Here is a 27,990-nt window from a genome sequence, read left to right as displayed (position 1 = left end):
TTGCCACAGGTTGGACAGATTTTTATTGGAGAGTCAGGAGTTGCTTTCCTTCTCTCGTCCCTGCCTCCCCCACTCAGAGAGAGAACCCCACTCCAATGGGGCTTGTCCTTCATCTGCCCCTTGCAATCCCCGTCCCCAGCTACACAGGCACTCAGGGAGAGCGCGCATGCTGTGTGGGCAGACAGCCCCAGGCCAGGTAGGCAGTGAGCTCCCTCAAATCCTCCCACCCCCAGGACTCAGGAGGGAGGGGCAGATGAGGTGTGGTCCCGGTGTGCGGTCCTCAGGTGGCCCCCTGAGCTCATAGCCAGCCAGGCCTTGTGCCTCCAGGATGGTGTGATGAGGCACATGCCCCGGAAGCCTTTCCCTTCCAGAGGGCCTTAACCAAGAAGTATCTTGTTTAGGGGCTGGGGACAGGGTGGGGAAGATGACAGGAGGACAGCTGACCTCTTCACCCTGAGAAGGCAAGAGGCACTTCTGGGGAACAGTCCTGGACTCAGATGGCTCAAGGAAGAGGCCAGGGGACTGGGAGGGGCCCGGGGGTTCCAGGGAAGCCTGAGATCCTGTCTGGGAGAGAAGCTGATGGCCACAGGACAACCTGAGAGTGGGCACATGTAAATACCACTCAGAACAGTCTGCAGCCAGCTGAAGGATGGGCCTACCCAGAGCCGAGGCACTCCTGGGGCAGTGCCAGGGGCTGGCCCTGTAGACACCTCCCAGGAGGACAAGAGTGCTGGCCTGGAATCTGGACAGAAGTTGGGATGAAGGGGGGCTGCTGGGCCACAGAGCAGGACCTGCCCAGGAAGCTGTGGCCTCTCACTTGGAGGAAGACAATCCAGGTGGGCATGAGGCCAGGGCCCCCCGCACCAGGCCTTGCCTTTGAGTGGTATCCCCGTCAGAAGATTCCAGCCAACACCAGAGGAGGCAGGAGCAGTAGTCCCAGGAGAGGGCCCCACACATGACCAGGGCCCGAGTTCAGCCCTGACACGATGCTAGGCTTGTCAGGGCCCTCTGCACCTGTGGGAAGAAAGAGGCTTGGCCTCAGCCTAGAGACGGCTGTGCCTGACATCCCGCCCACCCCACCATGCAAGGAGGTGGGGCAGCAGCCAGGGAGGAAGCTCCTACTCAGAGGACGCATGCCCCACCATGCTCATACCACCTATGCTGGGGCAGGATACTGACATTCCAGAGCCAGGAGGAAAGTGGGACAGATGCTACGGGCCTTACCTGGCAAGGACGACTGCAGAGCCAGGGCACGCCCACCCTTGGCATTAGCGGTGGCAGAGGTATTGGGGAAATTGGGCAGGGACTTGGAGGAGGTGTGCCCCGTGTGGTCCAGTGTGGCCTGCAGCTCACCTGGCTTGTCCTGGGCTGGAAAAACTGAGGCCAAGACCTCACTGGAAGGAGGCAACTCAGCCTCAGCCTCAGCCTCCTTCTGGGCATGGGGTAGGAGCTCCCTTGCCCCTGTCAGGGACATCTTGGGGTCCAGAGAGTTCTCTGGGCTCCTGGAGGGCACTTTTGTTTTGTCTGTCACTTTGTCTGCTGATTTTGGGATAGGAACATGGGTCGGTTTGGGGAAGGTAACTGGCTCCTCATCCAAGTAGGGCAGGCTGTGAGCTGCCAAAATGGAAGGGACCTCAGTTGTTACGGAAGGTGGAGCCTCTGTTGCCATGGAGGGCGGAGCATTCGTTGCTAAGGAAGTTGGGGTCTGGGTTTCCACAGCAGGCAGAGCCTTGGTTGCCAGGGAGCCTGAGACTTCTGTTACCAAGAAAGCCGGAATCCCCGTTGCTAGGGAAGAAGGAGTACCCATTTTCCTAGAGTCTGAGGCTTCAGTTGCCCGGAAGGATGGGGCCTCAGTTACCAGGTAAGGCAAATCCTGAGCATCTTCCGGGCTTCCGATGGGTTCTGATAAGACAGACGAGAACGGGCATGAGTGCTGCAAGCAGGACCCCACATCTCTCACCGCACTGCAAACCAAGCGATGCGAACAAATGTCCTACCAGGACACACAAACACACACACACACTTCTCCAGCGGATATGCCCTTCATTGAAAATAAAAGTTATAAGCCGGGCGCGGTGGCTCACGCCTGTAATCCCAGCACTTTGGGAGGCTGAGGCAGGTGGATGACCTGAGGTCAGGAGTTCGAGACCAGCCTGACCAACATGGAGAAACCCCGTCTCTGCTAAAAATACAAAATTAGCCGGGCGTGGTGGCGCGTGCCTGTAATCTCAGCTACTCGGGAGGCTGAGGCAGGAGAATTGCTTCAACCTGGGAGGCGGAGGTTGCAGGTGAGCAGAGATCGAGCCATTGCACTCCAGCCTGGGCAACAAGAGCAAAACTCCGTCAAAAAAAAGAAAAAGAACAAAGAAAAGAAACATTACTTCTGGTGATTGACACAGTTGCTCCTCTATCCACCTCCTGGTCCAAGCCTCTCTACATTCATACTTGCCCTTTTTCAGGGAACTTCTCTAGCGGGATCCGGGTCCCTCAGACGCCCCCGCCAAGGCCGGCCCCGCCCGTTTGAAGCCTTCTGACCACGCCCACCGGTCTGGCCCCGCCCGCTCCTCGAGACCCTTACGTGTGGCCACGCCCACCTCGCGCGGGGCCCCCGAAGCCGCCAGACTTTCTAACATCCTCTCTTTGAAGGGTTGAAGTCCGGCCACTTGGAACGTGTCAAAGTGGCTGCGCGTGGAGGGCTAAGGGAGCCGCCAGGGGCCCCCGGTGGTCGCATCCCGCCCGGCGCCTTCCCTGTCCACGCCCCGCTCATGCCAGGGAGGCTCTTAGACCATCCAGTCTGCATCGCATCCCTTCCACACCCCCTGCCCCTACCCATCCACCCGTGGACTCACCACAGAGGGAGTTCTTGCAGCGGTAGCCAGGGGGACATTGGGAGCACGGAGTCCCCTCCTGGTAGGGCCGTTTCCCCTTCACGTTTCCCCTACAGGAGGTCAGGAGGATGCTGCGGGGAGGGGGTCGGCCCCTCCCAACCCTCTCCCCAACTCCTATACACACACCTACTCTGGAGATGCCCTTGGGTCTCCTGACTGCCAGCCACTGACTTGCCGGGCGACCTTGGGCTCCTCCTGGCCCTCTCTGGCCGATGACAGCAAACCTCCATCGGTGCCTTCACAGCTCCCTGGACGGTACAGCTCCAGACTGACCCCTCTCCTCCCACTCCCTCAGGCTGTGGCCGACTCTGCCCTCCCCTTGGCTCTGCCTGTGCCTTTCCCCCTCCATCTCCAGGGTTCCCCCCCGGCACTCACGGGGGCTCGTAGTTGCACACCAGTAATTCGATGTTGGTCTCCTCAACACCCTGGAGCTTCTCACAGAAGTGGGAACCGCAGCCGATTCTCTCTGTCTTGGCCCAAACCACCTGAAGGAGGGCAAACCTAGCAGCTCAGCCCCATGGGTGGTGGCATGGTGCCTTCCCCGCCTCCCACTACACCTACCTGCCTTACAGGGGTGGGGAGAAGAGGCACCCTATAGCCTGTGACATCCACGTCCCCAAGGCCATGCAGGTTCAGGACAAAACTCTGACCAGGGGAAGGGATGGGGGAGTTTGTCCCTAACAGTCTACTCTCCTCTGCCAACCACACATACCACCCAGGCCTCTTTTCCTCTCAAAACCTTCCCTCAGTTCCAGGACTGTGATACACCCTCATTAATTTTCTCTGTGGGTTCTTCCTAGAGGCCCTTGCATTCTAAATGAAGGATATATCCAAAGGAAAGAATCTCAAGTGGCAGAATTTTAGACCTCAGCAACAAGAAAAGTCCAAGGAGGGGAGCAGGAGGAGCCATTTTGGAAGTGGAACTTCCCCCAAATCACAGGTGAGCAGGACCTGTTCTGGTTGTTTCTCAGTGTGGGTCTCTTAGCTGCTAGAATGGCTTCTGTCTTTATCAAACAGAAAGTCCAGCAACATTTGCGTGCTGCCATGGGGTGAGACCAGCAGCCTTGCCTTGCTGGTTCTAGGCCCAATCTGCCCAGGAATCTCTGCTGAAATCAGCTGAAGTTCTCCCCGGTGTTGAGCACCTTCTGGGCAGAAACGACTCCAGAGTGCATGCACCCTTAGCCCCAGAGAAAGCCGGGGTGGAGCTGGGCTGACTCACTCCCTGCTGGGCCCTGATAACAATCCCTGCAGGAGCAAGTGGGTGGGGTGGAGGGAGAGGGAGGGGTGGCAGGATCTAGAGAGAAAGGGCCAGGAAGGGTGCTGGGCCCTCACAACTTTCTGACCTGGGTGGGTGCTGCTGGGATTTCCTCCCTAAAGATGAAGGCTAAAAATACCATGAAAAAGAGACACTGAGAAATGGAATTGGTGGATGTGGGTGGGAAGATGGTTGGTTTCTTTTCTTTTAATTGTTTGTCATGTTATTATTTATACAACATATAAGCACCGGGAGGAGAAAAAATAATTCAGTAACACTAATGTTAATTCCCCTACACACACACACATACACACACACATCTTATCTGCAAGCCCAAACTTTCAAAATGCAGTGAGAACCCAGACAGGAGCAAAGTGTGACTGGGGAGCAGGAAATTCTATCAGAAATCTCCCTGAAGCCTTTCAGTCAGCCACAGTTTGTTCTTCATCGTTATGCATAATTGTTACATGCAAAAGAAAAACTAAGCAAAATTGTCTATTTGCTTTATTAGTCCCTGGCAGATGAGAAGTAGCAAATTAGACACCATAATAAATGCAAAAGAGTCACAGAGAGAAGTCAAGGGACTATCTGCTGCTGGGGCAAACAGCCCTGCACTATCTGGGGGAAGTGGGGCAGGACCACTTGGAGCCCAGCACAGTATCGTCCAGGACAATAACCACGGTCCATAAAACTGGCTCTGTGACACCTAACATGTCCCGCCGCCCCCACCCCTTTTTATTTATTTAATTTATTTATTATTTATTTGAGACAGGGCCTCCCTCTGTCGCCCAGACTGGAGTGTAGTGGCACAATCACGACTCGCTGCAGCCTCAACCTCCCAGGCTGAAGTGATCCTTCCACCTCAGCCTCCAGAGTAGCTGGCGCGCGCCACCGCGCCCAGCAGTTTTTTGTAATTTTTTGTAGGGACAGGGATCTCGCCATGTTGCCCAGGCTGGTCTCCAACTCCTGGCCTCAAGCGATCCTCCCAGCTCGGCCTCCCAAATTGCTGGGATTACAGGCGTGAGCTACTGCGCCTGGCCTAGCGGCCTAGGTTTTCAAAAGACCGTGGAGAAGCCTACGCCGTCAGAGGCTTAGACAGTGTATTAGCTGCAGTGAGAGCACAAGATTTGCAGCGTCTGAGGGGGCTTGGAGTGAAGCTCGCCTCCTGCAGCGGGGACGCTTAGGAGGGGTGAAGGCAGAGGTGGCCCCGCCCAGGGAGCACGTGGCCCCGCCCACACGCCGCGAGGCTCCGCCCCCCCCGCCCCTCCCGCCGGGCCCGCACCTGCGTGTAGTGGCCGCACATCTGGCCTGGGCTGCAGGTGGCGGCGCTGAGGTTGTAGTGCTCACGCTCGTGGTGCCACTCCTCCATGGCCAGTGGCACGTCCATGCCCTCGTCGGTGATGGCGAACAAATTCTCGCCGCGCCGCCCGCGCTCCTTGTTGTGGCCCCACACGCACTGCCGTGCGTAGGCCTTGGCGAAGGCGGCCAGCTCCTCGTCCCATCTCTGCAGGGCAGGTGAGAGAAGGGAGGTGAGGATGCCCACAGATGCTGTGGGGACCAAGCACAAGGTCGAGGAGGTCGTGGGGAAATCCTTCCAGCACCTCCTTAGCGGGGTGACCCTTGGGCATGGCCTGGAACAGTTCTCTGCTCTGGGTGGGCGTCTGTGGGGCGGTGGAGGATGCCACCCCAGGCCGTGGAGCTGGACCATTCACCAGCTGTGTGACTGCACGGATTGTCTAACCTTTCCGCACCCTCAGAGGGCTGGGAAGAGTGGATGAGGTGGTGCTGGTGACAGTGTTATTATTAAAAGCCTCAAGTGAAAAAGGTGGCCATACATGCCCCTGCCTACCTCCCAGGCCTCCTGAACTTCTCTGAAGAGCACAAGATCACAGTGTGATCGATGCTGAGGGGCTGGGTTGTTTATTCAGTCCATTTCCCTCCCCCTCAACCATGAACCTGACTTGAGGGCAGGCACCTTCCTCTCCCTCTAAGCCCCCACCTTCCCCTTGGGACACCCAGCCCCCATGCCTTTACCCTCTGCAGGCTCCCTCCCCAGTGCTGTTCCTAATTGCTCCCAACCCTTGTCAACAGCAACCCCCTTTCTCCAAGAAAATCAAGTGTCTATGTGACACTGAATGTCACAGGCCTCTCACCAAGGGGCCTACTTTCAGAGCCTTGGGAACCCACTGTCAGACCCCAGTGACAGTGTTCTCCAGTGGGGACCTCAGGTGAGATGGTGAGAGGGGGAATTTAGGTCCGGGGCCTTTGAGATTGTGTCCCTGGCTGAGAGGACAGGCCAAGTGTGGGTGGGAAGAGGGATTAACAAGGCATCGGACCCAAAGGATTGAGGAGGGGAAACCTGGATCCCATTAAACGCTGTCCTTGGCTTCTCCTGGAAATCCATGGCCTGGCGGCAGCTCTTGCTCCACCCTATGAGGGCCCAGCCAGCTGTGGGAGCCAGACAGCTCATAAAGCGCCAAGAGCTTGGGTGACCCTGAGAGGAGGTGGCTGTGTGGCCACACCCACTCCACACCCACTCAAGGCTTTCAGGAGCCGCTGCCTGGCACGGGGATGGGTACACCTGGCTGGGATAGCTCCACAGCTGTGACCTTGGGTGAGTATCTTTCCCTCTCTGGGCATTTTTGTCCCAAATCACGGGCCCCTGAGATTCTCTCAACTCTGGCAACAGTGGGAGACTGGGAGTGGGAAAGGGGCAGGGCGCTGGGGACCAGGGTCAGGGTGTCTGAGATCACCTTCGAGGCGCTGGGCTGGACTGTAAGTGCCGTCAGGGTAGGGCACGGATGGATCCCCAGTGTCTGGTGCAGTGCTGGCACATAGTAGGTGCTCAACAGATACTTGTCAACTATTGATGACTGAGACAGGGCCCTTCTTAAAGCAGTCTCCCCCTACAGAGCCTGGCTGTAATTTCCGTTCTGACTAGATATCTGGACCCTCACCATTAGCATCATTGCTTTGGTCTTAAGGATTCTCAGTCGGTCATCCAGAGCCCCGTGTGGAGTTGTAAGACTCTCAGCACCCACCCACATTGGCCAGATGGCCACCATCTAGAAGCAAGTCCATTCATTCATTCATTCATTCATTCATTCAACAGTCCTGGGCATTGTGTCAGCCCTGGGACAACAGCAGGAACCAAGAAGCCCAAGTTTCCATTGACGTAGAAGTCATTTGGGCCACCACACGGTAAATGACAGATGTGCACCAAGTACTATCGGGCACCAGAGAGGGCCATCTAGCCCCGCCAAAGGTGGAGAGGGAGACGCCAAGCTAAGTGTTGAAAGATGAGGCATTAGCCAGCTGGAGGGGAGAGGCGTCCTAATCAGAGGGTACACATCAGCAAAGGCATGAAGCTGGGAAACATTTTGGCTGGGAAAAGACAAGCTGTTCAGGTTACAGAAGAATAAAGGGCAAGCGGGAGAGGAGGACGGAGAGATAGGCAGGGGCCAGAACACACAGAGCCTTCCCAGTTAGGAGCTGGAGCTTTATCCTGAGGCAATAGGGAGCCATGGGAGCCACTGAAGGATTTTGAGCAGGGTCAGGCCCATGTGTTGGATTATTCATTCTGACAGCAGAGGCCAGAAGCTGGGGAACAGGTAGAGGCTATCCTAGGAGACCTTGGGTGGAAGAATGAAAGAAACCTGAACCAGGGTTGTGCCAAAAAGAGAAGGGGGTAGGGGTAAGGGTTAGATTTCAAGGACAATTGAACCTTTGGGGGGGGAGCAAAACTGGTGCTGATTAGATCTGGAGGCTGAGAGAGAAGAAAGCGTTCATAACAACCCCGTCTGCCTCACCTTGAATCCATTCCCTCTTTTGTGTTAATCAGACATTTATTGAGCACTTACTGTGTGCCAGGCATTCTTCTGAGTGCTTTACACATATTCACTCACTTAACCCTACAACCACCGTAGCTACAAGGGAATTATTCCACTGTTATCATCCCCATTTTACAGATGTGGAGATTGAGACACACACAGAGAGTTTAACTTGGCCAAGGTCACAAAGCTAGTAAGTAACAAAGCCAAGATTTGAACCCAGGCCATTTGGCTGCAGAGTCCCTGCCCTCACCACTGCTGAGGTTGAACCTGAGTCTTGTCCTGAATGTTTCCTGGCATCCCAGCCCCAGCCTCATCTCCTCCTCCTCATATCACTCCCCATTAGGCAGCAGCATATCCCCTCAGTATCCCAACTGCCTCCCAGAATGTTCCCCCAGTCCAAGGTGCATCTCTGTCTGAGAAGCAGCTCCCAGCCTGTGTGGCCCCCACTCTCAGCCAGCAAGACTGTAAGGCATCAGGGATCTACAGGTGGGGAAACTGAAGCCCAACAATGAGTCGCAGGCCTCAGTCAGGGGGCTGTTGGCAGAGCTGCGTCTGCGACTCCTGGTTTGTTGCCCACCTTTCCTCGATGCCCAGGCTGGCACAGCTGTGAATGGCAGTGCTGGGTGTGTGTGCAGAGCTCTTCCTAGATCTTTCTTACATGTCATCCTGTCTGACACCCAGGGCAGGGATCGCCAGCCCCATGTTTCCATCTGGAAACAGAGGCCTTTGAAGGGAAAGGAGTCCACCCAGAGTTACTTCAGCCAGATCACACTGGGCTGAGGTTAGAACTTAGGTTTGGGGCCCCAGGCTCACTGTTGTGTTCCCCAAGGTGCATCTGTTCTCTCAGGCACCAGCTCCAGGGGTCCCTGAACATTGCCCAGCAACCTGCCCAGCCACCTGAGGGTGGCTGGAGGGGACAAGCTAGTTCAGCCCTCAGGGAGGGCAGGAAGTGGGTGAATTTCTCACTTTATCTTCTTTAATCCTGCATATAGACAGCCCGCCTCTCACCCTGCCATAAATAGCTCTTCCTGACAGAAGTAACCAACCCTAAATCTGGCTTCTGTCTCCTGTGTGCATGTACATGTGTGTTTACTACATCTGCGTGTTTCACCAGGACATAAACAGTATTTTTACATGTTTTCAGACTTCATGTAAAGAGATCCTACTGTGTAGTTTTTAGAGATTTTATTTCCTCCCCCATTCAGTATGATACCTGTGAGATTCAGTCCACACTGGTATATACGTACCTCTAATTCTGACCGCCTTTTACAGATGAGACGCGGGATCGGCCAGGTTACAGGACTTGCCTCGAATCACAGGTGTTGTAGGTGACCGAGACAGAATGTGGACTGTGTGATCCAGAGCCCTCTCTGCTTCTGGATCCTGCTGTCACCCACCTCCTTAGCACCTGCCTCCTACCCCAGGTGCCCACGCCCATCCTGCTGCCCTGCTTCCTCTTGTCCTCTCCTTGGCGGGCACGTGAAAGACCGTTTTCACAAAGGTGTTAAGAACTTCCCGGGTTCCCCCACCGAGGGCACATGCGTTTGAAGAAGTGCTGGGGAAAGCTCACTGGAGTGGGAAGCCAGGGCTTTGGGTCTGGCTCTACCAGCTGTGTGACCCCAACAAATCCCTCTGAGCCTCACTTTCCTTATCTGTATCATGAGGCTGCTTATAGGGGCCTGTGAATTTTATTAGGCAGGTGCAAAAGTAAGTGTGGTTTTTGCCATTTAAAGTAATGTAATATGATGTCAGAGACTCGGGGACTCTGTCACTGAGCAGAAAAAGGAGAGGAATTCTGAAATAGCTTCGGGATGAGGAGCAGGGTAAGAGGGCCTGGTGACAGACCCTGGCCAAGACCCTTTCTATCCCAGCCAGCAAGGGCCGTGGCCACACTTACCATGTGCAGCATGTCTGAGGCCGGCGGGGATACCTGGGCCCGGTAGAGGTTGTGCAGCTCCACCATCAAACGTTTCTCCTCATCTGTGAGGGCTCCAGCGGGGCCTGTGGTGGCCACCAGCAGTAGCAGCAGCGGCAGCAGAAGCATCAGGAAACTGCAGGAGCCGTGCATGGTGGCCAGCCGTCTCTCCTTCTCCCGTCCAGGGGTCTGGCAGCTGGATTTAAAGTCCTTCCCACACAAGCACCACCCTGGCTGGGGTGGGGCAGTGGGGGCTGTGTCTGAGGCCCAGGCGGACTCACACAATGTCTCAGGGAGGGCTGGGTGCTTTGGGTCCCGACCAGCATCAAGTGCACTCCCCTTGGAGTCTTTGGCAAAAACCTCCTTTCTCTCGGTAACGGGGGCTCAGGCCAAAAGCTGTGTGAGTTCCTAAGTTGTGGACAGATCCTTCAGGGGCAAAATCACAGTAACCTCTGCAGAGCTGTGACTGGTCGCACCGAGGAAATTCTGACACGTATTACAACATGGATGAACTTTGAAGACATTAGGCTAAGTGAACTAAGCCAGACACGAAATAACAAATCTTACATTATCCCACTTATATGCAGTACCTAGAGTAGGCAAATTTATAGGACAGAAAATAGAACGGTGATTGCTGGGGGCTGGAGGAAGGAGAGAATGGGGAGTTAGTGTTTGGTGGTGTAGAGGTTTGGTTTGGGAAGAGGAACAAGTTCTGTTGATGGACAGTGGTGATGATGACAAGGCTGTGAGTACTTAATGCCACTGAACTGGACACTTAAACATGGGTAAGATGGTAAATTTTATGTTCTATATTTTACCACAGTAACAACCACCACCACAAAAACAGGAAATCTTAAATTGGCCAGGAGTACGGTGACAAAGGAAAAATCGTGTCTGGAGGGAGCCTTCACAACCCAGACCACTTGAGCCACCATGAGAAAAAAAAAATTACGACTTTAGCTGCCAATCAGAAAGTATCAAATGCATCAGGAACTGAGTCGCCATGAGCAACAGACAGACAGCATACATCACAACAGGAGAATTTCTGTCCCTGAAACTTGAGATAATAGAACAATCTGAAAAAGACTTCAAATAACTGTATTTACAATGAATATGGAAATAAATGGGTAGCCGAAAAGGGGAGAAGAAAGACTTAGGGGGTAGAGGGGAACAAGATGTGGAAGAGAATCAGAAGAATTCAGGAAAATGGGTTAGTCTGGGGAGAAAGGGATGCTATTTGAGGGAAATCCGAGTGGAGGAAAGAAGACTGACCAGATTAGACTACAGCCCAGACCCCTGGGCAGCTGTCCCAGGGTGTTCAGGTGGCAAAGCTGTGAGATGGATCTCTTTCCTTCATAGATGGGAGAACTCAGTGAGTTCCTGACAACTTGGGCTTGAGATAGAAATAAGGGGACTTAGTGGCCGGGCGTGGTGGCTCAAGCCTGTAATCCTTTAAGCACTTTGGGAGGCCAAGGTGGGCGGATCACCTGAGGTCAGGAATTGGAAACCAGCCTGGCCAACATGAGGAAACCCCATCTTCACAAAAAATACGAAATATTAGCACAGGCATGTTGGTGTGTGCCTGTAGGCCCAGTTACTTGGCAGGCTGAGGCAGGAGAATCACTTGAACCCGGGAGGCGGAGGTTGCAGAGATCACGCCACTGCATTCCAGCCTGGGCGACAGAGCAAGACTCCAGTGAGAAGAAAGAAAGAGAGGGAGAGAGAGAGAAGAGAGGAGAGAGAGAAAAAGAAAAGAAGGCCGGGCGCGGTGGCTCACACCTGTAATCCCAGTACTTTGGAGGCGGATCACGAGGTCAAGAGATTGAGACTATCCTGGCCAACCAACATGGTGAAACCCTGTCTCTACTAAAAATACAAAAATTAGCTGGGCGTAGTGGCACACGCCTGTAGTCCCAGCTACTCGGGAGGCTGAGGCAGGAGAATCGCTTGAACTCAGGAGGCGGAGGTTGCAGTGAGCCGAGATCGCGCCACTGCACTCCAGCCCAGGTGACAGAGTGAGACTCTGTCTCAAAAACAAAAACAAAAAAAACAAAAAAAAAAAAAAGAAAGAAAGGGAAGGGAGGATGGGAAGGGAGAGAAGGAAGGGAAGGAAGGGGAGAGAGAAAGGGAGACAGGAAGGGAGGGAGGGAGGAAGGAAGGAAGGAAGGAAGGAAGGAAGGAAGGAAAGAAGGAAAGAAAGAAAAAAAAAAAGAAAGAAACACAGGGCTGGGTGTAGTGGCTCAGGCTTGTAATCCCAGCACTTTGGAAGGCGGAGGTGGGCGATTGCTTGAGCCCAGAACTTTGAGACCAGCCTAGGCAACAAAGTGAGACCCTTTCTCTATTTCCAGAAACTTTTAAAAAATTAAAATGAATAAAATAAAATAAACACAGACTTCCCAAGGAATTAAAGTGCTGACCTGGCCTGGGAAGTGCTGGACTCAGGAGTGGAAGGATACAGTTCTCAGATGCCCCCAGGGTGGAACCAGGCACTGGCACTACAGGTTGCCCTGGTGTGGTCACCTCTGTGGACTCTGCCTCCAGTCATGCCCCTTCAATAGCAGGGAAAACAGCTCTGTAGGTGCAGGACAATGGGCAGCATTCATTCACTCAACAAAGGCTTACAGAGCTTCTCATTGTGCCAGGCGCTGAGCTGGGTGAACAAGAGCAGGAAACCCACCAGCAACCACGGGCAGTGCTGTGGATGAGAGTGTGGGGCTTACCGGCTGGGTAGCCTGGGGCAGGTGATTTCTCTGCTCACTGGCCTGTTTCCACATCTGTACACTGGGGCTTAGAACAGAACCTACCTCCTAGGATGGTTGTGAGCATTAAATGAGTTAGTACATGGGTAGGGCCTGTGATCGTCCCTGGAACATAGTAAGTGCTCATTGAGTTAGCCAGTATTCACATACAGCAGGTCCTTGAATAACATCATTTCGTTCCATGTCTTTTCGTCATGACAGTGGTAAGAGAAAAATTCGATTCCTGCAGGGGCCACTGTCTGCATGGTGTTTGCATTCTCCCCATGTCTGCGTGGGTTTTCTCCCATGTCCCAAAGCTGTGCATGCTAGACTCATTGGCAAGTCTGCATGGTCCCAGCGCAAGTGAGTGTGGGTGTGTGAGCACTGTGACCTGTCCAGGGTAGGTTCCCACTTGGTGTCCTGAGCTGCCAGGATGGGCTCCAGCCACCCACGACCCTGAACTGGAATAATTAGGTAAACAATTATCTTGTTTGTCTTTCCTTTCTTTCTTTCTTTCTTTCTTGCTTTCTTTCTTTCCTTTCTTCTTTCTTCTTTTTTTTTTGAGATGTTGTCTCACTCTGTCGCTCAGGCTGGAGTGCAGTGGCATAATCTCAGCTCACTGCAACGTCCACCTCCTGGGTTCAAGTGATTCTTATGCCTCAGCCTCCCGAGTAGCTGGGATTACAGGTGCCCGCCACCACACTCAGCTAACTTTTGTATTTTTAGTAGAGATGAGGTTTCACCCAGATGGCCAGGCCGGTCTCGAACTCCTGACCTCAGGTGATCCGCCCACCTGGGCCTCGCAAAGTGCTGGGATTACAGGCGTAAGCCAGTACACCTGGCCTAATTATCTTGTTTTTCGTAATTTTTCTTAAATGTATGTATAGCTCACATTCATTTCAGTGTTTAATATTAGAAGTGTTTTGATCTTTAGAAGTTTGGTGATGTTTTTGTCACCAGAAATATATCACAGGAATTCTATTCATTTATATCAGTTAGCCTACGGTAAAATTGGTTCTGTTTCCCTTAAAGTCGCAGTTTCCAAGAATCTATCAGCAACTTAAGTGAGAACTTACTGTATTCATTATTATATATCTTCCACCTGTTGTATGTAACAGGTGGAAAAGTTTGCATAGCCTGAGGCTATAGCAAAGAAAAAAAAATACGGCAACCTGACTTGGCTTTTCCCCTGGGGAGGAACCGCCTTGGCCTGGGGGAGCTCCTAGTTAGAAAGGGAGGACACACCCCTCTCTGAGGGACAGGGGCACTGGTGTGAGTGGTTCCAGGATGTGGGCTGGGGAGGCCTCCTGGGAAGGGCATTTGGTTGGAAGCAGAGACACCTGGCTTGCCTGAGAGGGGAGGGTGAGATGGGAATGAAGACTGGGAGGCTGACCAGAGCCAGCCAGCGCATTTGGGGACTCAGGTGTGCAGACAGAGTCCACTCTGCGTGTGCACACTTATACGTGGCTCACAGAGCTTCTCCCACTTGAGTGACCTCACCCACTCCTCACAGGATAGCTCTCCAAGGTGGGTCTCACTGTCACCCTGCATAAGGAAACTGATGCTCAGAAAGGTAAGTGATTTCCCCAGTGTAGGTCGGGGAGGGTCTGGAACAGTGACAAAGTGGTGGGACCAGAGCCAGGGACCTGCCACTAGGAAAAGAGGGCGGTTAAGGCAAGCAGGTGGAGGAGAGGAATGGAGGAGGTGAAGTTAGGGGAGGGTGAGAGGGAGCAAGAGAAGACAGCGTCAGAGTAGACGGTGTGTTTTATCCGTAAACCCAGACTTGGGGAAAATAGATTTTCTTCTGTATTATTATTTCTGTATATTTTAAATCAAGTTTTATTTTGAACAGCAGTATAACTCCATAACAAAAAAAATAAGCCAAAAAGGAAAAAAAAAAATTCCACCTCTGGCATTTGCTTCTAGTCTTTGAGCAGGTGGTCCACAGCCACTCAAAGTGTGGTCCACAGCCCGGTACTGGTCTGCCAGAGATTCGCCACTGTTTTTCAAAACAACAGGCCCAGAAAATGAGAGTGAATGTTTAGAAACTCTTACAGCAATTGGACATGGTTGTTTTCTGCCTGTTGAATCTATGATTTAAAAGTTGGGCTTGTATTTCATGTATCTGCTTTTCATTTCATTTTTATTTTTTATTTTTTTTGAGACCGAGTCTTGCTCTGTCACCCAGGCTAGAGTGCAGTGTCACAATCTCTGCTCACTGCAACCTCCGCCTCCCAGGTTCAAGCGATTCTCCTGCCTCAGCCTCCCAAGTAGCCAGGATTACAGGGGTGTATCACAACGCCCAGCTAATTTTTGTATTTTTAGTAGAGATGGGGTTTCACCACGTTGGCCAGGCTGTTCTTGAACTCCTGACATCAGGTGATCTGTACCTGCACCGTCTTAGCCTCCCAAAGTGCTGGGATTACAGGCATGAGCCACCAAGCCTGGCCTGATAACTTTTTGTTTTGAAATAATAATAGACTCACAGGAAATCACGAAAAAAGTACCTAAAATCCCATGAGCCCTTTACCCAGATTCTTCCAATGGTGACATCTTATATAACAATAATACAATACCCAAACCAGGAAATGGACATTCATTTTCCTAATGGATAATGATATTGAATATCTTTTCCTGTGTTTTCTGCAACCCACATATCCTCTTTGGTGGACCGTCTGTTCATGTCTTCTCGTTCTACTTGGATTTTTTTTCTGTTGAGTTTTGAGAGTTCTTTATGTATTTTAGATACACGTCCTTTGATGGATATGCATTTAATCATTTATTTTTACGATATTTTACAAAACTTTACATTTGGGATGGATTGGAAATTTTATAAAATCAAACTGGTCAATCACAACTGATAGCTTGAAAAGCAATCTTAGCGTCTTCTTACCTTAATGAAACAATCGCACCTGCACCATATTGAGTCCTGACATTTTCCCCTAGATAATTTATTATAAATAATTTCTCCAACTTGCTCCGTATCTTTATAACCACCACTTACAAGGTTTGCAAACCTTCCATAGAGCAGCTGTACTGAGATTTACGCAGCCAATTCCCAAGGTTAGACATGACGTTATCACCCATTTCAGGGTGTTAGAGAAACTCTGCGTCACTCATCTTTGAGGCTTTTTCAAACATTTTGGATAGAATGTTCTTAGTTTCCATTCCCACCATTGTAGTTCAACTTGCTCTTTCATTAGAATTTAGGCATCAAGGTCAGACCAGATTGCTGGTTGGCCACATTCTGTGTTCTCATGGAAACAAAAGGTCAGTGGCACTGAATCCAAACCACCCGAGCAACCTGGCTTTTCCAGTCCCAGATGCTTGACGGCATGGCAACAGCGGAGTCACTGAGAAATTTTACTTTAGTTCTATCACAGCAAACTCCAAACCAGGAGTAGCAGTCATTTGAAAAATGCAGAGACTGTTTTAAAGGACAGACAAGTGCCTCAGATAGCATCAGAGAACAATGCCTAAGGTGCATGGATGGAAGCCAGTCTGCACAAAATGCTGAAAATAGGTCGTTCTGAGCAAGGGGGTCATGGAGAAGAAAGTCCCAGCCTTCCATTCCTTACACCCACTAGGCAGGTGCCTCTTCCCCTGCACCCAGGCTGACCCCTCACCTGGAAACTGCCCCCTTCTCGGGTTTTCACACCTGTCTTGTCCTTCCCCTTCTCCCTCCCTCCTTCCCCCTTTCTTTCTTTTCTTTCTTTCTCTTTCTTCTCTTTCTTTCTTTTTTTTTTGAGATGGAGTCTCACTCTGTCGCCAGGCTGCGGTGCAGTGGTGTGATCTCGGCCCACTGCAATCTCCACCTCCCGGGTTCAAGCGATTCTCCTGCCTCAGCCTCCCGAGTAGCTAGGATTACAGGCTCACATCACCACGTCCAGCTAATTTTTGTATTTTTAGTGACAGACAGGATTTCACCATGTTGGCCAGGATGGCCTCGATCTCTTGACCTCATGATCTGCGCGCCTCAGCCTCCCAAAGTGCTGGGATTACAGGCATAAGCCACTGCTCCTGGCTCTTCTCTTTTCTTTTCCTTCCTTCCTTCCTTCCTCTTTTCTTTCTTTCTTTTTTTTTTTTTTTTGAGACGGAGTCTCACTCTGTCACCCAGGCTGGAGTGCAGGGGCATGATCTCGGCTCACTGCAATCTCCACCTCCTGGGTTCATGCCGTTCTCTTGCCTCAGCCTCTCCGAGTAGCTGGGACTACAGGCGCCCACCACCACACCCGGCTAATTTTTTGTATTTTTAGTAGAGACGGGGTTTCACCGTGGTCTCGATCTCCTGACCTCGTGATCCACCCGCCTCGGCCTCCCAAAGTGCTGGGATTACAAGTGTGAGCCACCGCGCCCGGCCCTTCCTTCCTTCCTTCCTTCCTTCCTTCCTTCCTTCCTTCCTTCCTTCCTTCCTTCCTTCCTTCTCTTTCTTCTTTTCCTTCTTTCCTTTCTTTTTCTTTCCTTCTTTTTCTCCTCTTTCTCTCTCTCACTGTTTCCTTCTTTCTGTTTTCTTTTTCTCTCTTTTTTCTCTCTCTCTCTCTCTTTCTTTCTTTGGTTTGTTCTTTCTTTCTTTTGCTCTTTTGGCAGGGTTTTGCTCTGTTGCCTGGGCTGGAGTGCTTTCGTGCAGTCTCAGCTCACTGCAGCCTTGTCTTGCCCGGCTCAAGCGATTCGCCTGCCTGAGCTTCCCAAATGGCTGGATCTACAGGTGTGTACCACACCCAACTAATTTTTGTATTTTTTGAAGAGATGGGGTTTTGCAGGCTGATCTGGAACTCCTGGGCTCAAGTGATTCTCCTGCCTCGAGCTCCCAAAGTGCTGGGATTACAGGTGTGAGGCACCATGCCCGGCCTCACACCTATATTTCTGAGACAGCTGCGCCCACCCCGCCTCCTTTTCTTTTCTCTCTCTCCTGAATTGCTCCGTGGTCTCGAGCTGAATTGCGGTATTGCTCCTGCTCTGGTGTCTCTGCTTCTGCTTCTCTGCCCTTCTTCTTAGCCCTCACTTTGTTTGAAGCAAGCGCTCGATGTGAGGTCTGCAGCTTGTCATAGACCAACCACCTGGGCAGGTCTGACTGACCCTTTCCAAGACTCCTTTTGCCCAGCCTTGTTGGGAAGTAATCATGAGGGGGACAATTTGGGAATGGCCCCACTAAAGGCTAGTCTTTGCTATCATTACGGGGCTTATGTCTGGGATCCTCACAGAGACTAGAAGCGTCTCCCATCCCCCTCGCAGTGCCTGGCACTTCCTGGATTGTTGAGCGGCTCCCTGCCTCTACCCTTTTGCATTCCGAGCTACAGCCTTGCCTCCCCTGTTCCCATCACCCTGACCACCCAACACCATCCCGCTGTCAGCTCCGCCACCAACTGAGGCGACACCTGTTCATGGAAACCCTGTGAGCCTCTTCTGTATCCATACACAATATGTGATGTTGTTTTGCATGTTTCAAAACATCAGTGCTGTCCAACAGAACTCTCTGTGATGCTGGAAATGTCCTCTCTCTGTGCCATCCAATACAGCAGCCACAGACAGCACATGGCTTTTGAGCACTTGAAATGTAGCTAGTGTGACTGAAGAACTGCATTTTGAATTTTAGTTAAAAGTGAAATAGCCACATGTAGCTAGTGGCTACCACATTGAACAGCACAGCCTAGATCCTTCTAAACCTTGTTTTCCTTTCTTCGTTTTTGAGATTTGTTGATGTCGAGGCATGCAGATGTACGCCACTCATTCTCCCTGCTGTGCGGTCCATCGTATCAATATACGGCCGCCTATTTATCCATTTTCCTACTGATGGACATAGGGGCTCTTCCTTTTCTTTGTTTCTGTTATTTTGCTGATACAAATGATGCTGCAGCAGTCTTTTTGTATATATCTCCATGCGCCTCTCCTAACGTCTTCATTTCCCACCATGGTGGACGGTCCCATGACCCCATACCCAGGTGACTCGGTAGCCCCCTAGGTGCCTACCCAGCCCAAGTCTCTTGTGCCACCACCCCTGACCCCACACCCACTCCTCCCCTGACACCCGTCAGCCCAGCCAGCTGGGCTGATGACTCTGGAATATCACTTTCATCCTGTGTCTTTCCCACTCAGGAACCGAGTACAGCTCCCATTGCCTGGAGCATCTGACCTCAGCCCCTTCCTGGGCCTCAGGCCCCCACCATCGGGCCCCACCTTATGACTGTCTGTGTTTCCCGGCATCCTCCCTCAGCCTCCAGTGAGCCAACCTCCTTCTGGTCCTCTGCACACATCCCGCTCTTCCTACCTCTGTGCCTTCATTTTTGACGAGAAGCCCCCATTCAAATGTTCAAATTCCAGCCCCTCATTCTGGAATGTTTTTGCTTCCTGCCCCTCCTCCACATACTTCAATCCACTCAGATCCTTCAGGGCCCAGCTCAGGCCTGGCCTCCTCTGGGTGGATTTTCATTCTGCAGCATTCATTCAGGAAGCACTCATGAAGAGCCTACCAGGTGCCGGTCCTGGCCTGGGGCTGGGCCTAGAGCCGGGGCAGGATGGCCACAGCATCTGCTCCATGGAGCTCACAGCCCAGCCTTGGCTGGCAACTCCAGTCTGCCCCAGTTTCCAGTTCTTTCCATTCCCCTTGCAGCTCAGCATGGATGAAGCTTTGGAATCCAGAGAGGAAGATCAGGGTTGGGATTATGGCTGGGGTTCAACAGGAGTGGGGGGCTGGGGGTGGCTGGTTTCCAGGAGGCCTGAAAAGGGGGCCTGGAAGTGGGAAGATCAACCCCAGTGCAGCGCTGGCCCTTGTGTCACAGGATCACTGCTGAGAGCCTGGAGGTGCATGATCCTGTCAGCACCACCATGCAAGAGACTGACTCCATCCGCAGGAATGTCGGGGCGCAGATTACACTTCTCTCCCAGAGGCGCACTATGTGGGAAGCCAACTGTTATAGTCTGAATGTTTGCATCCCTCTGTAATTCATATGTTGAAACCTCATCTCCAAGGTGATGGTACTAAGAGGAGGGGCCTTAGGGAGGTGATTAAGTCATGAGGGCAGAGCCCCCATAGATGGGATTTGTGCCTTTATAAAAGAGACCCCAGAGAGCTGCCACTCCCCTTCTGCCATGTGAGGACACAGTGAGGAGACTGCCATCTATCAACCAGAACGCAGGCCCTCACCAGACATTGCATCTGCTGGTGCCTGGATCTCTGGCTTCCAGAACTGTGATAAATAAATTTATGTTGTTTATAAGTAATTAGTTTATGGAATTTTGTTATAGCAGCCCAAACAGACAAGACACCAACTTATTAGAAGGTTGCCTGGTGAGCAGGAAGGCAGAGGAAAGTTCTGCTTGCTATAGAATCTGAGGCTTGTTGAATCTGAGGCTTGCTATAGAATCTGAGGCATCGCCGCTTGTGGCACCATCCATGCAACAAGAGTAGCCCTGGCCAGGGCCAGGACACTGATGCCAACCACCCCAGGGCACTGTCACGCGATCAGATGGCCACTGCCAGCCTCTGCCCATGAGGTTTCCCCTTTCTGGGCTTCCCTTGGTGGCCACCGTCCCCCTCTTCTGATGGGCACCGCCTTTAACATTCCTCTGTGCTGTAGCTCCATTCTGATCACCTGAATCTTGGAATCATATCTTAAGGTGACTTTCTATATCTCTGTTGTGAATCATTTTGTATCATTTTTTGGTTTCTTAGCATCTTACTTCCCAATGTGTAGCTCTTACAATGCACCTTACACTTAACCCTGTGTCTCAAGATTATAAAACCTTAGGGGGCCGGGACCATCTTCCTTTCTGGCCCAAAGTTGGACATCTGGACAAAAGCCCAACATACACAGCCCTTGATGCTTTGCTCTGCTCTGGACTTGGATGCCTGGAGACTGGCAGGCACAGAGGGTATGGGGTGGCTGGGAGCTGAGCAGTATCTTCTGGGCCAGGACAGTTCTCTCTGAGGCCTCCTGAGCATGCAGTCAGGGCTGTACAGGCTCAGTTTTGTCCTCAGCCAAAAAGGGATCTGTGTTAGTGGAAGGAGAATGTGGCTGCCTCCACTCCTGTGAGCTGCCTGAGGGAACCAGAGGGCAGGAGGGAAACAGAGCACCTCCAGAGAGCACCTCAAGGCCCAGCCCCTAGAAGGAACTAGGCATGGGTGCAACCGAACGAATGAGCTGTGTCCTCATCCCTCAAACCTAGGCCAGACAGGTGAAGAAAAGCATTGAATGCTGGGAGTTGCCAGCAAAGAGGTTAAGGGTTAAGCTTGGGACTGTGTGGATATCCTCTGGGTGATTTTTACAGAGGGTTCAGGATAGAATGGGGCAAGGAGAGAACTATGAGGGGGTCAGGCAGCAGACACGGATGGTGTTTCCACACACTGAAGAGAACTGGGTGAGTTCTCATTCAGCCACCAGCTATGGGCCTCAGCTTCTTCCCTATTCATAAGGAAGGACGGGGTGGTCAGAGAATCTTCTGGGTCTAGTCCAGCTCTGCCATTGGTGGCTTGGAGGAAGGCTGTCCACAGAGGAGGGCAGAAGCAAACACTGGGGGATGGAGGCTGATGATAAGAGGGAAAGGCGACAGCAGCCCGGCGTCAAGTAACTGCTCTGTGCTGGGACAGAGCTGGGCACTTCGCACACACCGTCTCGGGTATCTTTGTGCTGACCCCTTGAAGATGGCATTTATTTGCTGCATTGATTTAGGGGTGAGGAAACCAAGGAGCAGAGGGATTGGCAGAACCCTCCAAAGTCACTCTCCTGGTGTGCCAGAGCTGGGATTTGTACTGAGGCTTCGGGTTCCCAAGTCCCCAGGCCTCCACGTTGGTGGGTGGGCTCCTGAAGGGCGAGTGGCTCCGTGTCTGGGTATGTGCCTGAGTGGGTGAAAAGGAAGGGGTTATCAAGTTGGTTTTTAGATTAGTGCTGTGTTTCTTATATTTGCTAGGTTTTTTGTTTTTTTTTTTTTTTTGAGATGGAGTTTCGCCCTTTTTGCCCAGGCTGGAATGCAATGGAGCGATCTCGGCTCTCCACAACCTCTGCCTCTCGGGTTCACACAATTCTCCTGCCTCAGCCTCCCGAGTAGCTGGGATTACAGGCGTGCTCCACCACACCCGGCTACTTTTGTATTTTTAGTAGACATGGGGTTTCTCCATGTTAGTCAGGCTGGTCTCGAACTCCCAACCTCAGGTGATCCACCTGCCTCAGCCTTCCAAAGTCCTGGGATTACAGGCGTGAGCCACTGAGCCCAGCCCATTTGCTAGGTTTTTGCTAACTTGGTTCTCAGTAATTTTCCTTAGTGGGGGTGAAAAATAAGGATTAAAAAAAAAAAAAAGGACAAAAAAGTGAAGATAGAAAATGGTAGGTGGTTAAGAAAATCTTAGCTCCTGATTAGCACAGAGTGAAGAAAGGGAAAGTCAACTGGAGGTCAGGAAGGGAAGTACAGTTTCAGTTGTTCACCTGTTGAGGAGATGCCTCAGTTACAAAAGAGTAAAGATGGGGGCGTTTCATGGCAAGTACTAAATGGGTTGCATGAAGCAATACTTTTAAAATACAGTAAAATGTTAACATTTGTTAAATCTAAGTAGTGGCTACAGATACTTTTGGAATTAGGAATGTACCCATATTTTACAGAAACAAACAAAACATCTGGCCAGAGCCAGAAATACGAAACATATAAAAAAAAATGACATGGCAGATACACAAACATATGAAAGGAAAACAGTGAAAGGAAGGAACATGCATGTGATTGATGAGAGCCAGGTCCAGAAGAAAATGTAACCCAAGGAACAGGAAAAAAAATTCCCAGTAGTAGTCTGAGCTATAGAAAAATGTAAAAACAAGATGAATTCAAGAAAGTAGGCACTCAAAGCAGAAACAGATGAAATAACAAGGAAAAAACTGACGGCACTTCTTCAAAACTCATACATGAGAAATAGCAAGAAAATGAACAGATATGGCTAAAGAACAAGAAAGAATTATTCAGACATATAGATTTAAAAAGAGAACGAGAAAGGAAGAAAAGAAAGAAAAAAGAAAAAGCCAAGGGAATATCTTGTTAGAGGATACGCTCTTAGAGGGGACTCTTCAGCTGGCCTCAGTGTTGTCCCTACCAACAGTCAACACCGGATGACAATGGAGAAACGTATCCAGATTCTGAGCAAAAGAAGGTGTGATGCAAGCATATTTTACTCAGCCAAGGTGTGCACAACTATAAAGACCACAGAAACATTCCCTAACGCAGAAAATACAGAATTCAGGAGCCATCCCTGAGTCATTCTTAACGGTGCAATTCAGCCAATCGAGTTTGTTTGTTTGTTTATTGAGATGGAGTCTCGCTCTGTTGCCCAGGCTGGAGTGCGGTGGTGTGATCTCTGCTCTCTGCAACTTCCGCTTCCTGGGTTCAAGCTATTCTCCTACCTCAGTCTCCGGAGTAGCTGGGATTACAGGCGCCCGCCACCACGCCCAGCTAATTTTTGTATTTTTTGTAGAGACAGGGTTTCGCCATGTTGACCAGGTTGGTCTCGAACTCCTGAACTTAAATGATCTGCCTACCCAGACCTCCCAAAGTGCTGGGATTACAGGCATGAGCCACTGTGGCTGGACATCAAGCAAGAGTTTAAAAATAACAACTCAGAAATGAAGAAGCAATGGCAAAAATACTGGTGGTGAGCCACAAAATCAGTTTAAATATAAAATGAAGGCCGGGCGGGGTGGCTCACCCCTGTAATCCCAGCACTTTGGGAGGCTGAGGTGGGCAGATCACCTGAGCTCAGGAGTTCCAGACCAGCCTGGCCAACAGGGTGAAACCCCGTCTCTACTAAAAATACAAAAATTAGCCAGGTGCGATGGTGTTTGCCTGTAATCCCAGCTACTCAGGAGACTGAGGCATGAGAATCACTCAAACCCAGGAGGCGGAAGCTGCAGTGAGTTGAGATTGTGCTACTGCACTCCAGCCTAGGCGACAAAGTGAGATTCTACCTCAAAAAAATAAAAATAAAATAAAATGAAGTCCCAGCTACTTGAGAAACTAAGGCTGGAGGATTCTTTGAGGCTGGCATGAACAACACAGTGAGACCTTGTTTCAAAGAAAAAAAAAGACTAACTGTGGTGACAATTAAGGTTGCAGAGCAGAAGGAAATGCATAGACTTTAAAAACAAAATGAATATAGGAATAAGCAAATTGAGGAGAAAGAGCAAGCTATTTCCTCATCTTCAGAGCCTTGAATTATGCCATCTAAAAAGGAAACCTTATTAAGAACAATTCTAGTTTCTTAATGTTTCTCATAATATTAACTTCAGGGAGATCTTTTAGGAACTACTAATTTTTGTGGGGAAGAAACACCTACTTCAGTTTCTTTTTCTCCCGTTAGATTCACATAAAATTAGATTCAGAACTTTTCTTTTTAAAATAGCATTTTAATATAAGCATTTCTATTTAGCCTTCTACCTAGAAATACCTTAGACATACCTAGAATGCTGTTCACCTAATGTTAGTAGTTATCTCTGGGTGGTTTTTGGTTTTTTGTTTTTGAGAGATAAGGTCTTGCTCTGTTGCCTGGGCTGGAGTGCAGTGTTGCAATCATGGCTCACTGCAGTCTCAACCTCCTGGGTTCAAGCGATGAGGCTGAGGCTGGGACTACAGGTATGCATCACCACACCCAGCTCATTAAATTTTTTTTTTTTTTTTGCACAGACAGAGTCTTACTATATTGCCCAGGTGGGTCTCAAACTCTTGGTCTCGCCCCTTGGCCTCCCAAAGCACTGGAATTACAGCTGTAAGCTACCACACCTGGCACTGAGTGGAGGTTTTCATAAGGTCACCCAAACTGTCTTCAGTTCTTTAAATAAGAATGTATCATTTTTACAAAAATAATAGAGTCCTTATTCTGAAAAAATAAGATTGGTGAAATGTCTGTCTTCAGCATGGTATCTAGAGGCTTGTCAGTTTGATTTAGTAAGAAAGCCTAAAGGACATGTGTCATGTCACAGGAATGTGCAGTAATAAGATGGAATTCAAACTAAGCAAAAATTCATACTGAATTTCAAAAACATCATGGGCTAGGAATTATAACTTCTAATTAAAACCACCTGGATGCAATTTGATCTATGGATTCAATGCAATACCAATCAAAATCAAACACAAGCTATTTTGTGGATATCAACAAACTGATTCTAACGTTTAAATGAAGACGCAAAAGACTCAGAATATCCAGCTTAATATTGAAGGAGAAGAACAAGGTAGAAGATTGACACCACTCTGACTTCAAGACTTACTATAAAGCTATAGTGATCGAGACAGCATCCTATCAGCAAAAGAATAGACAAATATATCAAAAGACCACGAAAGAGAGAGCCTAGAAACAGATCCACATAAAGATACTGATTTTTTTTTTCTTCTTTGAGATGGAGTCTCGCCATGTTGCCCAGGCTGGAGTGCAATGGCTCGATCTCAGCTCACTGCGACCTCTGCCTCCCGAGTTCAAATGACTCTCCTGCTGCAGCCTCGCGAGTAGCTGGGATTACAGGTGCCCACCACCATGCCCAGCTAATTTTTGTATTTTTAGTAGATATGGGGTTTCACCATGTTGGCCAGGCTGGTCTCGAACTCCTGACTTCGTGATCCGTCCACCTTGGCCTCCCAAAGTGCTGGGGTTACAGGTGTGAGCCACCGCACCTGGCCAAAGATGTGATTTTTGACAGAGGAGCAAAGGCAATATGCTAGAACAACTGGACATCAACATGCAAAAAATGAATCTAGACATAGACCTTATACCTTCCACAAAAACTCGCTCAGAATGAATCTAAATGTGAGTATAAAATGTAAAAGTATCAAACTCTTAGAAGTTAACACAGGAGAAGGCCCTAGATGACCTTGGTTATAGAGGTGACCTTTTAGATACAACACCAAAGGCATCATCCATGAAGAAACCAATGATAAGCTGGACTTTGTTGAAATTAAAAACTTCTGCTCTGGAAAAGACAATGTCAAGAAATGAGAAGATAAGCCACAGAATTCTTAAAACTCAATAGTAAGAAAACAACAAACCAGATTATAATTTAAAAAATGAGCAAAAGATCTGGAATCCTCACCAAAAAAGATATATAGATGGTAAAAAAGAAAACATGTTCAACATCGTATGTCATTAGGGAATTGCAAATTAAAGCAGTAAGGTGTTACAAACCTATTAGAATGGCCCAAATCCAAAACACTGACACATGCTGGTGAGGCTGTGGAGCAACAGGAACTCTCATTGCTGGTAGGACTGTAAAATGGTGCAGCCGCTACGGAAGACAATTCAATGGTTTCATAAAAAGCTAAACATACTTAGGCCGGGCACGGTGGCTCACATCTGTAATCCCAGCACTTTGGGAGGCCGAGGCGGACAGATCACGAGGTCAGGAGATCGAGACCATCCTGGCTAACACGGTGAAACCCTGTCTCTACTAAAAATACAAAAAATTAGCCAGGCGTGGTGGTGGGTGCCTGTAGTCCCAGCTACTCGGGAGGCTGAGGCAGAAGAATGGTGTGAACCCAGGAGGTGGAGCTTGCAGTGAACTGAGATTGCACCGCTGCACTCCAGCCTGGGTGACAGAGCAAGATTCCATTCCCCACCCCCGCCAAAAAAGGTAAACATACGCTTACCATATGATTCAATTATTGTACTCCTTTGTATTTACCTATATGAACTGAAAACTTATGTCCACACAAAAGCCTGCACATGAATGGTTTTAGTAGCTTTATTTACAATTGCCAAAACTTGGGAAACAAACAATATGTCCTTCAGGAGATGGATACATAAATTCTGATATATCCAGACCATGGACTATTATTTGGCACTAAAAAGAAATGAACTATTGAGCCATGAAAAGATGTTGAGGAAACTTATGTGCCTATTACTAAGTGGAAGAAGCCAGTCTAAAAAGGCTACAGGCTGTATGATTCCAGACTATTTGAACATTCTGGAAAAGGCAAAACTATGGAGACAGTAAAAGATTCGTGGTTGCCAGGGGTTAGCGGGGAGAGGGATGATCAGATAGAGCAGAGAGGATTTTTAGGCAGTGAAACTACTCTGTATGATACTGTAATGGCAGACATATAACACAGGACAGCATACATTTGTCCAAACCCATATAGGATGTAAAACACCAAGAGTGAAGTGAACCTAATATAAACTGTGGACTTCAGGTAATAATGACCTGTCAACGTAGGTTCATTGACTGTGACAAATGCACCACTCTGGTAGGGGTGCTGATAGTGAGGGAGGCTGTGCACATGTGGGAACAGGGGATATATGGGAACTCGCCATATTTTCCATTCGATTTTGCTATGAACTGCTCCGAAAATTAAAAACAAACAACAAAAACCCCAGCCTGGACGTTTCCGGGAATTAGGATGGTCCAGTAGAGGAGGGGCACAGGAGATGAGAAGGGGAAGCAAACGAGATGAGACTGGAGTGGTGGCCAGGACTTCTCCTGTGGGCAATGGAGAGTCACTGAGGAGCAAGGAAGGGAGGTGACCAGACATCAGGGCAGCTACATGGATGGTGAATTGGGACGGGGAATGTGCAGTGAGAAACCAATGAGGTAATTACTGGCAGAGTCTAAGAGTGAAGCAAGCTCCTAGACGGAGACAGCAGCAGTGGAGCTCGATATGTGATAAGGAGGCAGGATTGTCCTGAGCTTGGTCCTGGTCAGAAGTAGAGGCTGAGAAAAAAGAGAGGAACCCCTTGCGGTTGCCGTAGACTTTTTGGACATGGTGATATAGAGGTGCTTTGGAGTTGGCAGAGATGACCTCCTGACACGTAGATGCACAGGGCTACTGCTCAAGTGAGAGGTGTGGGCTGAGCACAGACTGGAGGTGATCTGCCCATGGCTGGAAGGTGAAGCATGGAGTTGAGATATCCCAGGGAGAAACCGCGGGCAGAACCATAGGAGAGACCAAAGTTTCGGAGACAGGCAGAAGAGGACGGTCCTACAAAGGAGACAGAATAGGAAGAAGAGGTCCAGGAAGGGGTAGTGAGTACCACAGAGGCCAAGGGAGGGAGGGACGGGTTCTCCACAAGTCAGTGTCAAATGCTATAGTGGGGTGGAGAAAGAAGGGGATTGAAAACAGGTTTTCTCACCACGTTCTAACAGGGAATCAAGCCCTTACCCCCCGCCCCGTTTTTGGGGAGGGCTCAATTCCGGTTTTTAAGCAGGTAAATGAACAGAATTGTGGAAAGGAATAATACATCTTATTCCTGAATAAGATATATTAGGGTTGGAACAAACAAGAATGGACATTTTGTAAAAACAAGTATTTTAAAGTGGACTCCAGACTTCTTGACTTATAGCCCGAATAATCATTTAACAGGATGTGACTTACCATCAATAAGGCAACAGCAGAATAAATGACAGCACAC

General features: G+C 50.0%; 1 protein-coding gene and 1 long non-coding RNA gene across 5 annotated transcripts; one reads left to right on the top strand and one right to left on the bottom strand.

Moving 5' to 3' along the window:
• PI16 (peptidase inhibitor 16) lies at positions 1-10,427 on the bottom strand. Of its 3 annotated transcripts, XM_063632311.1 has the most exons (7): positions 9,874-10,427; positions 5,426-5,647; positions 3,264-3,373; positions 2,850-2,938; positions 1,225-1,902; positions 875-1,014; positions 1-453 (listed from the first exon to the last, which is right to left on the bottom strand). In XM_063632311.1, the coding sequence occupies exons 1-6, from the start codon at positions 10,042-10,044 to the stop codon at positions 893-895; spliced, it is 1,392 nt and encodes a 463-aa protein (XP_063488381.1). In that variant the 5' UTR covers positions 10,045-10,427; the 3' UTR covers positions 1-453; positions 875-892. The 3 variants fall into 3 exon arrangements, with proteins under 3 accessions (XP_063488381.1, XP_055120562.2, XP_055120563.2); XM_055264587.2 differs by having other exon boundaries at positions 1-1,014; XM_055264588.2 differs by having other exon boundaries at positions 1-1,014; positions 1,804-1,902.
• On the top strand, positions 1,730-27,990 carry LOC129473748 (uncharacterized). Of its 2 annotated transcripts, none has more exons than XR_008654350.2 (3): positions 1,730-1,861; positions 3,689-3,828; positions 27,942-27,990. It is a non-coding gene; the product is annotated as an uncharacterized lncRNA (long non-coding RNA). The 2 variants fall into 2 exon arrangements; XR_008654349.2 differs by lacking the exon at positions 27,942-27,990 and adding an exon at positions 9,249-9,880.

Source organism: Symphalangus syndactylus, chromosome 23 (genome assembly GCF_028878055.3).
Source record: "Symphalangus syndactylus isolate Jambi chromosome 23, NHGRI_mSymSyn1-v2.1_pri, whole genome shotgun sequence".
Lineage (NCBI taxonomy): Eukaryota > Metazoa > Chordata > Mammalia > Primates > Hylobatidae > Symphalangus > Symphalangus syndactylus.
The sequence above is the reverse complement of the archived record's forward strand: the minus strand, read 5'-3'. Positions and strand labels throughout refer to the sequence as shown.

Excerpts from the sequence above, each read along its gene's own strand:
- PI16 (XM_055264587.2), bottom strand. The coding sequence starts at position 10,044 with ATGCACGGCTCCTGCAGTTTCCTGATGCTTCTGCTGCCGCTGCTGCTA. Across the intron at positions 2,939-3,263 it reads GTGTGCAACTACGAGCCCCC|GGGAAACGTGAAGGGGAAAC; the intron begins GTGAGTGCCGGG and ends GACCTCCTGTAG. Across the intron at positions 1,903-2,849 it reads CTGCAAGAACTCCCTCTGTG|AACCCATCGGAAGCCCGGAA; the intron begins GTGAGTCCACGG and ends CTGTCTTATCAG.